The following is a 14173-nucleotide window of genomic DNA, read 5'->3' on the forward strand; positions in this document are numbered from 1 at the left end:
TTAACCTACAATATTTACCAAGTTCACTGAATTTCCAGAAAGAGCTCTGAAATGCTCAGATCTGAAGGCTGCTGTAGGTGCAAGGTATTCTGTAGTTTCTATTTTTATAACAATCTGACTGTGCAAGTGAAAGTTAGTGTACAAATAAGACAGGCATTCTGGATGAATGCTACAGTATTTCTGCATGCCCCTCATGCATACTTACCAATCACATAAGAAAGAATTAAATTCCATCCAGTGATGAATGCCCACAGCTCACCCACAGTCACATAGCTATAGAGATAAGCAGACCCAGTCTTTGGAACTCTAGCACCAAATTCTCCATAACAAAGTCCAGCCAACACAGAAGCCAATGCGGCAATCAAGAAAGAGATAACAATCGCAGGTCCCGCGTTTTCTCGTGCCACTGCTCCAGCCAGTATATAGACACCCGCACCAAGTGTGCTACCTACACCAAGAGCTACCAAGTCAAAAGTATTGAGGCATCGTGACAGCTGGCTCTCTTCTCTGGTCCAGTCCACAACTTTCCGGCGAAGCAGCTTCTTTCCAAAGCTGAGAAGTCCTTGGCAACCCATCCTTTTGTGGAGACCTGTTAGAAAGATGCTGCATAATTAGTTAAACCAGCGGTAACTCAGGAAACGTCATCTCTGCATAGTAATACCGTACTGCTCTTGTATTTAAAGAACAAAACCTTTTCACTTTACACCTTTTGACTCTACACACTGGCTGCCTGGGTCTTCAGAGTTTTATCTGCTTAGTGCACAGTCAAATCACTCCTGCTCATAGAACAACATATATGTATAAAATACTAAATAAAATTGACAATAAGGCCATATGAAATTTACATTTCGGATGTTAGGTTATACACAATGTAAAAGGTGATATAACACTTAACTGAAATACATTTATATTACGAAACTGAACTCATTGTACCAGCTATGAAATCTATAATATCGACCCATGGAACAGAGACATTAGCTGAAGGAACAAACAAATTCATTATTCAGAAGACACTAGCCACACACCCTGGCTTAACCCCGTGATATAAATCAATGGCTCTTACTCAGTAAAAATCATTATTACAACTGCAGGAAAAAAGTTTAGGATTTCATACACCCCCCTGTTTAGTGTTTAGGAAAATATCTAAGTCAACGCTAACAGTAAAGCTTTTCATGAGCTACATGAATTCAAACAAGCAGCAAGGCAAATCTCAGAAAAATCTGCTGAACTGTAGGCGTTCCAAAGCACACAGGGTGAGGAAAGTATTTTCTCCCTTCATATAGAAGGCAGAACTCTTTATCTAACTGTATTAGAATGTCAACACCCTCTGACAATTCTCTGAGTTAGGACCAAATGCAAAGATACATCTGCTAGATTTTTCTTCAGACAGATGGCCGTTCACTCCCAAAAACCAGAAGTACCAGAGAACTATAAACTTCAGATTGGTACAGTAACTCCTCGCTTAACGTTGTAGTTATGTTCCTGAAAAAAGCTACTTTAAGCAAAATGTTTTTAAGCAAATCCAATTTCCCCATAAGAATTAATGTAAATAGGAGGGTTAGGTTCCAGGGAAATTTTTCACTCAGCTGGGCCCTCAAGGGTTAACACACTACTGTTAATGTAGCCTCACACTCTACAAGGCACCACAAATGGAGGGAGGAGACACAATAGACGCATGGCAGTGGCTGCAAACATTCCCTGCCAAAACTGAACAGGATGAACTGATGCTATCCCACTGTAATGCACCACTCCCTCCACTTTCCATGTGTGTGTGAGACAGACACACACCGTGTGTGTGTGTGTGTGTGTGTGTGTGTGTGTGTGTGTGTGAGAGAGAGAGAGAGAGAGAGAGAGAGACACGCTCATTGCCCCTTTAAGTACGCTAACCCCACTCTAAGTGCATTGCCTTTTTAAGTAGATCAGCAAGTTGAGACACCAGCTGCTGCCAGCAAGCTCCTTCTGTCCTGAGCCCTGTCTCTGTGGAGATGGGGCACAGGAGCAGGGGGGCAGGAGCAGGGGGAGGGGGACACTGACATCAGCACCCCTCTTCCCCCCACCCCCTGCACAGCAAGCAGGAGGCTCCCCGGAGTAGCTCCAAGGCAGAGGGCAGGAGCAGCACTCGGCAGTGGGGTGAGGGACACCTGAACTGTCCAGCAATTGATAGCCTGCTGGGAAGCTGCTGCACAGGGAACTTAGGGGAGCTGATGGGGGGCTGCTGGTCCATCCTGGTTCCAAACCCCCACCAGCTAGTCCAATGGACTGCTCCTCCTGCATGCAGTGGACAAAGCACGTGGTTGCCAAACAACGTTATAAGGGAGCATTGCGCAACTTTAAACAAGCATGTTCCCTAATTGATCAGCGACGTAACAACAAAACAACGTTAACTGGGAAGACGTTAAATGAGGAGTTACTGTATACGATAGCAACAGCCTGAGTATGAAACTCACCCCTGTGCAGAAGGTTAGCACACTCATAGACTTTAAGGTCAGAATCTAGTCGGACCTCCTGCACACTGCAGGCCACAGAACCACACCCACCCACTCCTGTGACATTCCCAGGCCAGTGCTTCAACTGAAACTCACTAGAGCTCCAGTGTATCCAACACAGCTATGTGGATTAAAGCCAGACAAGGATCAGCCCCAGAATCCCTTTTAGACTGTGCAATAGCATCTCAGGGAAGTGGTGGAAACCCCTTGCTTGGGATTTTTACATTTGACATCACTTCAGTCCCACTGGCCTTAAGTTGTGTAGGCCTTGTGCTGCCCTGCATTCACAATGGATAGTGATGGGCTGACCCTGTCGGCTAGAGGCACAGCTATCTACTCCCAAAGAGGGATCCAAGTTGGAGCTGAGCTAGTACTGCACTCCCTGTATTCGCAGCACTTGCTTAGCACTCCCCATTGTCACATCCTAGTGACTTCACCAATCAATTACAGAGGGAACAGTGTATGCCTGCGGGAAGGTTGCCAGAGAGCAGGGCCTTTATGGGGAACAGGAAGGAAATGGGACAGATGGAGTGCCATCTTTGGGGAAAGAAATATGTATGTTGACTTTGCACCAGCAGGTTCTTTATACCTTAGCCATTTTGTTCAGACTCTGCAAAGCTGCTGTGTAACATAGAGTAGTCTTCACTCTGCTTTACATTTCGGCAGGGGGATGGGCTAAAGCCTGGTGGCCCCAGGATCAGAAGGAACACAAAGGGATTTAAATGAATCTTCACCCCCATTTCCCTCCCCCCAAAAGCTGTTAGACCCACGGAGCTGGCCATCAGTCTTCTGATCCATGCTTTTTACAAGAGACACTAGCTTAGGCTCCTGCTTCCCTCACATTTGAAATGCTTGATCTACAAGAAGGGCTGGTCCCTGAGCCTTTGGCATACAGAAGTCTGACAACCTCTTTCACTGACTTCACTGGAATCAGAATTCCACCCAGGGGTCTCAAACTGCCAGCCTGTGGGCCATCTGTGGCCCTAGAACCTCCCCAATGTGGCCCGCAAGGCTCCAGCAATTTTGGGGCCGGGTCTCTCCCTTGGCCCCGCCTACCGCCCCCGAGCATTCCCTGCACCGTGCATCCCCCGGGCGATTTACAATGCGCCTGGACCCCGCCCACCACCACCAGAGCAGCAGAGCTGAGCGGCTTTCTGCATGCTCGCTCCACGTGTCTGCCGGCCCCTCCCTGCAGCCCCAGGGCAGGGCTGTGCCTCTGTGGGCTGCCCCAGCCCCGAGCGCCCCTGCGGCCAATGGGAAACTATGGGGGCAGTGCCTGGGGGGCAGCAGCGCTCGGAGGCCTCCCACCCCTCCCCGCCTTGGAGCCCCAGGTAAGCGCCGCATCCCACAACCCCCTCACAGAGCCTGCACCTCCTCCCCAGCCCCCAACCTCCCTCACAGAGCCTGCAACCCCACGTCCTGCCCCAGCCCAGAGCCTGCACCCAGCACCCAAACTCCATCCCAGAACCCAGCCTCTCACCCCTTCTGCACCCAAACTCCCTCCCACAGCCTGCACCCCAATCCCCTACCCCAGCCCTCCTCCCCCACCCAAACTCCCTCCCAGAGCCTTAGGCAGGTGGGGGGTGGAGTTGGGGGGGACAGAGTTTTGCGGGGTGGGTTCTGGGCTGCATGAGTGATATTATTGGCCCGCTGGGAGCATATGAGGACTGGCACTGGCCCTAAGGTAAAGTGAGTTTGAGACCCCTGATTCCACCCATTCTTATTGGTTTATGTCTTTGCTTTATTATTAGAACAACTTTTTAATGCATTTTGCCTTTGTTTCTTTGTGTTCAAAATCAAGTGCATGATTATATTTATGATAAAACAAAGTTCCTGCTTTCTTCCTCCCATTACATTGTGGTTAACATACCTACTATATCAGGTTTCCCCATTAATGACATTTAAGAAAGGAACATCTTTCAGAACAATGCAGTAAGAAGGTGAGAAAATTCACATCTGATTAATAGGAAAAAGGAAAATGTAACAAGCATCTGTCCTGCTAAATATAAAACTCCACATGTAAAATAAGCTGATAAGGTACAAATTTACATAAACAGTGCTATCTCTTCCTAAATAATTACATTTTGTTTCACTTCTGGAAACAATTTCTTATCTACAGAGCTTTGAAATAGTTCTTGAGAATTTGCTCTCAGAAGTAAACTTCAGTGTGTGTATGAGCCTAAATCAAAGTGGATTATGCAGAAGGTGGAATGATCTACAGAGCAAGAGAAAAACTGCATTCATGTATAATAAAGTCGCCAAGCACACTTTAGCTAAATCTTCAGGCACCTCTTTTAAGGAAAGAGACAATGAGCAACAGAAGATCCCATGGATCATTCTATATTTGCTGTTGAAGAAGGATAACGGGAGCAGAAGGTTTAGACTTGAATTTATTTTACTATAATGCATTATATAAAAGAAGAGTTTGAGAGTTATCTGCACTCAGTGCCATCTCTCATCATACTAGAGTGCAATCCAATGAGCAGTTTCAGTTCTCCCTCAATGTCCTTTTATCTTCATCAAATGACTCCCCCAACATAGCTATAAATATGAAAAGATATCACTGGGATTCATTACTAATATACAAGTAGAACAATCAGCTTTACTTGTGCAAAACAATTGTTTTTGACAAACAGTGGCATTACACCTAGGGTAAGTTTGGCCTTTAGTCTTTTAAAAATAGGCCTGCTTCTTGGGCCTGGTCTACACTGGGGGGGGGGGGGGGCGAGAGAGGGGGGAGAATAGCATAGCTGAAGTCGACATATCTTAGGTCGACTTAGAATCACTTACTTCGCGTCCTCGTGGCACGGGATTGACGGCCGCCACTCCCCTGTCGACTCCGCTTCCGCCTCTCGCCATGGTGGAGTTCCGGAGTCGACAGCAGAGCGATCGGGGATCGATTTATCGGGTCTACACTAGGCGTGATAAACCGCTGCCTGATAGATCAGTCACTACCCACTGATCCGGCGGGTAGTGTAGACTTGGCCTTGAACAAGCACTCATTAAAGAAGCATATTTTGATGTGGCACTCAAATAATTACTCCTGGTGGAATTCTGGACCAAAAAAATTAAAAGTTCTGCGTACAGTATTTTAAAATTCTGCAAATTTTATTTGTCAAAATAACACAATATAATCACACCAGTTTCAATTATTTTTGGTCATTTATTTCAAAATACCTGTCAGCAAGTATGTCTGTAACAATACAGACGACAATAAAAATTCAGGAACTGTTTTTTGACAAATAGATTCCTTACTAGGCATATTAATACAGAACTTGGAGTAGTAATTTAAACTACAATACAGAACCATGCCTCAGAAGCAGTGCAAAGCCTTGGGGGAGACAGGGGTAACAGAGGAGCTGAGGGAAAGGGAAGTAAATTGCTGGGAAGGAGCCTGGGTGTGAACTTGGAGGGTTGTTAGGTATGGGTAGGAAAAGTTGGGGGGACGGGGAGCAATTGTTAGGGAGCTTCCCCCATGCAGACCCTGGCTGACCCCTAGCCTCTCCATTCAGTCAGGCACATCTGCCCCTGTCCCCATGTGTCTCTGTACCCTCACCAAGCTTCTCCTTTGTCCCTATGTCTCCCTGTACCCCCTCCCCAGGCTTCATGTGTTTCTTTGCCCCCTCCCATCCACTCCCATCCCTATGTAGCTCTGCACCCTCTCCCTGTCCCCATATGTCTCTGCACCTCCCTCCCCCTGTAGCTCTGTGCCTCCACTCCCATTCAGCCCCTGCCCCAGTCTGTCCTCCCCCACTAGCCCTTATGAGCCCCTGTCTGACCCCCCCCATGCTGTCTGTCTCCTGACCTGGCTCTGCAGGCTCTTTCTCTTCCTTAGCTGGCTGTGAGCTGCAGCTTTGTTCTATTGCCACAGAGTCCTCTGGTGGGAAAAATGCAGAACTGCAGCAACATTTTGGCAGAAGCTTTTTTCTGTGCAAAAAATTAGAAATCTGTGGGGCTCATTAATTATGCGTGCGTGCAGTAGTGCAGAATTCCCTGAGAAGTAAAATAATGTATTTATTTGACAGAACTGTTCTTAAAAGGCCAGTTCTACCATCTTTACTTGTGTTGAGTAGCACCTGTTGAGGGCCTATTCACAAGAAAGAAAGATGCTATTCAAAAGGTGTATGGGTGGCGGAATCAAGCCCTTAGCATTTCCATTAGCCCCACAGATGTACACTAGGCACTGAACAAAAGACAGGTGTGCCAGATAAATAGTGGAATACATGCCTCAGACAGCTTAAAGTCTAAGACCACAAACTGGAGCCACACAAGGCCAAGAGAACTATACTACTCAGCAATAGAGTGACTAGGGGTCATTGTCATTGGAACAGGTCAGTAACATTTGAAATTTAAGATGTTTGGCCTCCCTGGATTCCTGTGTGAAGTATGTCTGCTTGGTTCAAAGAATATGTATCCCTTCAAGAATTCTAGCTTTTGAAAGACTTAAGGGGCTCTATGTAGTTAATACACTGGTCAACAAATCACACAGGTGTGGAGAGAGACGATGGAAGAGAATTTCTACCATGTCAATCTACTGCAATTGAAAGTATTTCTCTGGATCTTTCAGTAGAACAACAAATAAAGAGGTCCCACAGATTTTAAGTTTTGCATTATGTCCCCAAAGTGTCCTTTGAACAACCACACGACAGGCATCATTGGCAACTCATCCAGTGTAGTAGGTGATCCCCCAGCCCATGTTAAGAGTTGGCTAAGACAAAATTTTGGTATCAGCACACAGGCGCATGCCAATGGAGAAAAAAGTTTATATCCCGATAAAAATACAGTCACGGCCATTTGCTAAAGAGGTTTCTTGGAAGACATCCCAGCATCACAGCTGTCATGAGGCAGGGCCCAATCCAACTCCAACTGACGTGACAGAGTCTTTCCATTGACTTTAGTGGGAGCTGGCTCGGGCCATAAATGCATCCCAATTACACATTTAGCTGGTGCAAAGACAGTGTGTCAGTATGCTTGTTAAAATCTTTAACCTCCTGGTTCACACATACACAACCACTATATTATTTTAGGGAAAAAAATCTAAAATGTCTTATTAGACACCTTAGCAAGAGATCAGTGCACATGTGTGTCTGGTGCAGTGACATCCTTCCCTCCTCTTTGTCTCTCTGCAGTCCATCAACCTTTCAAGCTACTTTGATCTGCTTCCTGTGATCTCACCTACAAAGGTATTTACCCAGCTATACCACCCTTCAAGGAGCAGAAGACAGTCCCTTGCAATACCGTCCATTCTATGTAGCCCAATCTATTCAAGATGGCATTTATTGCTTTGGATGAATGTCCCGGGGGGCCTGATTTTTTTCCCCCTGTATCATTTTTAACAACACACAAAGTCATTTTGATAGTTTTCTCTCAGCCCAGGTTGGAATTTTATTTCCCTAATAAGCATCCCTTACTCCAAAGAGCACCTGTTCTTTATTCTAGCCTAATGACCATGATTTTTGTATGTTAATGACATGACTGGAGGTGCCCACCTGAAACTAAGTAAATCCTTGTCAGCTTTTTATCTGAGCTTTAAGATACAGAAGAAGCACACATGCTTAATGTCATTTCACAGAACACAGAGTTAATCTACTCCATATCAAATAAAAAGGCAATCTGTCACAGGCTCTCATTTGTCCAGTCTAATTACCAACAGAGTTCCCCTCAGATTTTAGGACACACTGTGTGAGCTAAACCATGAAATAGTCTTGCAGTGTGTTTTGCCAAAACAGAAGAAGTAATTTTAAAAGGTGTTCAGAACAACAGCAAAGGGGGCAATTCAGTAAAGAGCAGTCAGGTGAGGTCCATCGTCCCATACAGCTGTCTGGGACTCTGCAAGCAGCACCAGAGTCTTGGGCCACGTCTACACTGCAGACTTCTGCCAGCACAGCTTTCGGTCAGGGGTATGAAAAGGGATGATCCCTGACTGACATAGCTGTGCCAACATCCAGCGTAGATGAAGTTATACCAACAAAAGCGCAGTTGTGCCACTATAAACTGTATCCACAGAGGGAGTGCTTTGCCAGTGTAGTACACTGGTATAGCTATACCAGCAGTTTGCTCTTAGTGCATGCCTGGCCATAGTGAATTCTTCATTTTGAACTGTTCTTCCTAATTCACGCTTCCTCTTTCACTATGCAGCTGCTTGCAAGGGGAATGCAATTTGGAAGAGAGGGTAGGACACCAGGCTTTCCTACAAACTAAAGGAATTCCCCCTTCCACCCTTGATCTGTAGGGTAAATGGAGAATACATAACTGACACATCGTCCCAGCCTTCCATAGCTCCGGGAACAGAAATCTGCGTAGTTCCCAAAAGTGTGCGGCAGATCTATGTGCTGGTATCCAAGCAACGCATTTCTCATCTAATTAAAAAAACAATTGTGATCAAAAGAAAAATGTAACATTGTTGACAGTTTCTATTGCTCAGCAGTATCTCTTTAATCATGAATAACATAATAGGTTTTTTTGCACACACTCTCCCTAAGTGCAATAAGAAAAAAGTCATTCTCAGAAGAACGTAAAAACGGCCACACTGGGTCAGACCAAAGATCCATCTAGCATCCTGTCTTCCGACAGTGGCCAATGCCAGGTGCCCCAAAGGGAATGAACAGAACAGGTAATCATCAAGTGATCCATCCCCTGTTGTCCATTCCCAGCTTCTGGCAAACAGAGGCTAGGGACACCATCCCTGCCCATCCTGGTTAATAGTCACTGATGGACCTATCCTCCGTGAATTTATCTAATTCTTTTTTGAACCCTGTTAGTGTCTTGGCCTTCACAACATCCTACGGCAAGGAGTTCCACAGGCTGACTGTGCACTGCGTGAAGAAATACTTCCTCTTATTTGTTTTAAACCTGCTGCCTATTAATTTCATTTGGTGACCCCTAGTTCTTGGGTTATGAGAAGGAGTAAATAACACTTCCTAATTTACTTTCTCCACACCAGCCATGATTTTATAGACCTCTATCATATCCCCCGTTAGTCATCTCTTTTCCAAGCTGAAAAATCCCAGTCTTATTAATCTCTCCTCATTCGAAAGCTGTTCCGTACTCCTAATCATTTTTGTTGCCTTTTTCTGTACCAGAATACAATACATTCCGTAAGCTTTAAATTCTTAAAATGTGCTTGTACTTTATAATCCCAACATTTTCTGAGTGGCACAAAACACATTCATATATAGGTACAACATCAGCAGTCTCTCCCCTTATAAAGTTGCTACCCTCAGGGCCGGCTCCAGGCACCAGCATTCCAAGCAGGTGCTTGGGAGGCACTGTGAAAGGCGCGGCAGTCCGTGTGCCATCAGGGTGGCACTCGTCTTTCCGCGGCAGCGGCAATTCGGCAGCAGCTCTACTCTGCAGGCTGCGTCGCAGCCTTAATTCGGCGGCAGCTTCTGTCTTCAGTCATCCTGCTTGGGGCGGCAAAAACAGTAGAGCCGGCCCTGGTTACACTACTAACCATGTAGATTATTTTAGTTTTCTCACAGAGATTTCCTGAGGCTTCACTCAGGTTGCCTTGCTCAGGTGTTGGTCCTGCTTTGAGCAGGGGATTGGACTGGATAACCTCCTGAGGTCTCTTCCAACCCGAATATTCTATGAATTTTTATTAAAGATTCACATCCATCTTACTCATCTGTACAGAGTAAATGTCTTTGATTCTCCTTCCGCTTTTCTAAATCCAGACATTGAAAATCCACATGCACCCTCCAGCATACTGTAGACTATTGGTAAATATAATTTTTATTTAAGGCAGTTCTGCAATACAAGTTTTTTCTTCCAGAGCCAAACCCCTCAGCCACGCTGGCATTATAGCTCTGTTCCAGAGGAAAGCATTTTAAGGTACTTCAGACAGCACGTTCAGAGTTTACTGAATGGGGCAGTGAGACCAAGAGACATAATGTTCGCAGCCAGACTTAAGACCTTTTACTGAACAAATAAGAAGAGGAAAAGACAGGATGTAGTCATGGCTTTATATTTTCTGACATTGTATTTCACCTCCCACTTCCAAAGCACCGTGGGCTAATGGGTACTTTATAAAAAGGTTAGCCACTGAAATGTATCCTAGGGCAGGGGTCGGCAACCTATGGCATGCGTGCCAAAGACAGCAAGCGAGCCGATTTTTAATGGCATGCTCAGCCCACTGCCGAACCCAGGCCGGCAGCGGGCTGAGCGGGGCCTGCGGCTGGGACCCTGGCAGGCAGCAGCGTGCCATTAAAAATCCTGCCCACCCAGGCCCGCTCTTCTCCGCCCCCCCGCAGGGGCAGGGTGAAGAAGCTTGGTCCTGCTGGCTGCTGCTGCAGGGCAGGCAAGCTCCCTCCTCCCCGGCCTCCAGCATGCTGGGTTCCTACCCCTCCCTCCCTGCCACCGAGATCAGCTGATGGCCCTTGTGAGGAAGGGGGAGCGCGCTGGGGGGAGGAGGCGGAGAAGAGGTGGGGACAGGGCCTTGCAGAAGACGGGTGGAATCAGGGCATATCCCCTCCAGCCCCCTGCCGTGAGCAGCTCTGGGCAGGGGGCTGGGAGCACCCCCACGACCCTAGCCCACACCCCCAGCCCTCTGCCCTGACCCCTACACCCCCACACACACACACCCCAGCCCCCTGCCCTGACCCCTGCACTCCCCCCACACGCTCCCAGCCCTCTGCCCTGACCCCTGCACCCCCCCACACACTCCCAGCCCTCTGCCCTGACCCCTGCACCCCCCCACACACTCCCAGCCCTCTGCCCTGACCCCTGCACCCCCACACACACTCCCAGCCCTCTGCCCTGACCCCTGCACCCCCACACACACACTCCCAGCTCCCTTCCCTGACCCCTGCACCCCCCACGACCCCAGCCCTGACTCCAGCACCCCCCCACACCCCATGCCCTGACTCCTGCAACCCCCTCACATGCCCCCAGCCCTCTGCCCTGACTCCTGCACCCCTCACACACGTACCCAGCCCCCGCACACCCCATGCCCTGACTCTTGCACCCCCCACATTCCCACCCCCACCCTGAGCACCAAACGGGAGCTCCTGCACACACACACCCACATTCCCACCTGCACCCCTGGCACCAAATGGGAGCTGCCCAGGTAAGCACTCTACACCCAAACCTCCTGCCCCAACTCTGAGCCCCCTCCCTCATTCTAGTTCCTGGCCAGACCCTACACCCCAACCCTCAGCCTGCTCCTTCACCCCCAGCTCTGTGCTCAGTGCACTCCCACCCTCAGCTCAGTGCAGTGAAAGAGAGGAAGAGAATGGGCTAGAACCAGGGAGAAGGTACGTACCCACTCTGTGTGGGCAGGGCCGGGATCCCAGACCGGCAGCGGGGCTGAGCAGGGCCCTCAGCCGGGACCCTGGCTGGCAGGAGCCGGCGGACGGAACCCCAGACCAGCAGCGGGCTGAGTGGCAGCAGGCTGAGCTGCCAGTTTGGGGTCCCGGCCGCCGAACCCGCTCAGCCCACTGCTGGTCTGGGGTTCTGGCTGCCGGCCCCTTGCCAGCCGGGGTCCGAGCTGCAGGACCCGCTCAGCCTGCTGCCGGCCTAGGTGAACCAAACCCCAGGCTGGCAGCGGGCTGGCGGCGTAAGATCAGCATTTTAATTTTATTTTAAATGAAGCGTCTTAAACATTTTGAAAACCTTGTTTAGTTTACATATGACAATAGTTTAGTTATATAACATATAGACTTACAGAGAGAGACCTTCTAAAAAACATTAAAATGTATTACTGGCATGCAAAACCTTAAATTAAAGTAAATAAATGAAGACTTGGCACACCACTTCTGAAAGGTTGCTGACCCCTGTCCTAGGAGAATGGTGCATCTGATAGTTTTGGACATCTGTAGCTGGTATTTTTAATGTTAACACATCTTCAATTCGCTTTCACCCCCAGTGACCGAAGGAGACCTCAGAACTCTTCTGATCCTATCTGTTCCTCCCCCATCCAGCAGAGGAAGACTAGATGTGGCTTTCTCCATGGGACATCAGCAATTTTCCTTGAGTTAGACAGATGGGGCCTGGAAAACGCATCATCATGGGGTGCTTCCAACACATCGGGGTAAAGTATGAGCTTTGTATCTCTGCAGTCTGCTTTGGTATGTATGTATCAGAAGGCAAAGAACTCATAATTCCCCAAATCTACTTTCTCCATATGCAGGCAGAAAAACTAGGCATAACCTTGCGGGTTTACCTGTATACACCTGGCATGATAATCCAGGGGTGAAAATACCCATAACTGAATTACTTCCAAATAATTGTGCTACTGGATAAAATCCACCTCCCCATCCCAGGGGCATCCAATAAGGCCACAGTGCAGCATTTGTGCGGGCAATATACTAACTAACTAATAGACTGGAATAGCATCTGCAGCTCCTCCACACCCTTTACATGAGGATTCGTGAATCCACATAACCCAGGACCCAGCAGCCTACACTCCTCTGCTCAAGCATGCCCCTCCCACCCCGATTACAATGATTCAGAATTCGCCTGGAGCTCACTCTGCAGCACACAAGTGATATGGATACCCTCTATGCCCCCCCCCCACATCCCTACCAGCGGGCAGAGGGTCTGGAGCCAGCTGTCCTCAGCTCAGTTCACTCACCCATATAGAACTCTTACACTCTGCAAGTTGGTGTGTATACCTACAACGTAACGGGTGGTCTCATGGTTAATTGTTTATCATTAATAGTTTGGGGGGTGGTTACGGGTATGCAAAAACACAAATACAGGGCTACGCACAGACACTAAAATGTGGGTGGCATAAATGTTAGCACAACAGTTCAGTTGTTAGGCTTTAAAAAGGGCAAGAAAGGGAAAGTTTTATCCACAGCAAATGTAAACGAGCCCCTTGAAAATATGTTCTGTACAGGTGGTGTTAACGTCTGTGCTCTACTATCCAGTATGTGCAATCAGACCAAAAGCTATTGCTCACCACAGATAGTAGCAATGGCTCCATTGATGCTCTGTGGCATTTGTGGGGGGGGGGGAATTTCTCCCCTTTCAGGCCTCACACAAATGCCTTATCCTAAACCAGCTACTCGGGATTGGCACCAGGGGGAGGATTTAGCCCTCAGTGAATAAATAATGCAATTGGCGGGGGGAAAAGATATTACTGCAGTTCCAAGGGGCCAAGTCCACCAGAGCGTCAGAACAGATTGACTGTACATTGACTATACATTTTCAAGACAGATTTTACCATCTTCCCAGTAGAACTGCATCTTCTGATACTGAATTACACTAGACCTGCTAAAAAATTAATTGGGATAAATGGGATTACAATGCATACCAAATCAATTAATTAGAAATGGCTTTCCTTAATCCAGGAATGTTTCCACTGATTTTGAGGCCATTCCTGCAAGCCATCCATGCACGGAGCTCTGAATCAGGTCAGGGTGAGCCCTAGACCTGTATTCAGTTTCATCAGATTTGCAAATGATTTGACACAATGAAAGTTTTTTGTTTTTTTTTTTTAAACTGCTCCCTTTCTATACTGAGTGAAGTTAATTTCTCCTATAAGCAACTAAGCTGCATTCCAAACTATATTACTAACTTCCAAGGGCATTATCATGACTATGAATCTAATACTGTTGCATTCCTGTGATTTTAATTAATACAGCATATAAAAGAAACCTATAGTGAAATTAACTAAAAAGGTTGGCTTTGGCACTAGCATTCCTACAGGTGATTTAGAATTTGAGGAAAAAAAGTGCTAGATT

General features: G+C 47.4%; 1 protein-coding gene across 3 annotated transcripts in view; it reads right to left on the reverse strand.

Moving 5' to 3' along the window:
• Positions 1 to 14173, reverse strand: part of SLC7A1 (solute carrier family 7 member 1) — a 51253-nt gene that overhangs the window by 21450 nt on the left and 15630 nt on the right. For all 3 annotated transcript variants that reach the window (XM_074959052.1, XM_074959032.1, XM_074959042.1), the window contains exon 2: positions 206 to 589. In XM_074959052.1, coding sequence (XP_074815153.1) covers positions 206 to 575 — 370 coding nt within the window. In that variant the 5' untranslated portion in view covers positions 576 to 589. The remainder of the gene's footprint in view (positions 1 to 205; positions 590 to 14173) is intronic.

This window comes from Natator depressus, chromosome 1, assembly GCF_965152275.1.
Source record: "Natator depressus isolate rNatDep1 chromosome 1, rNatDep2.hap1, whole genome shotgun sequence".
Lineage (NCBI taxonomy): Eukaryota > Metazoa > Chordata > Testudines > Cheloniidae > Natator > Natator depressus.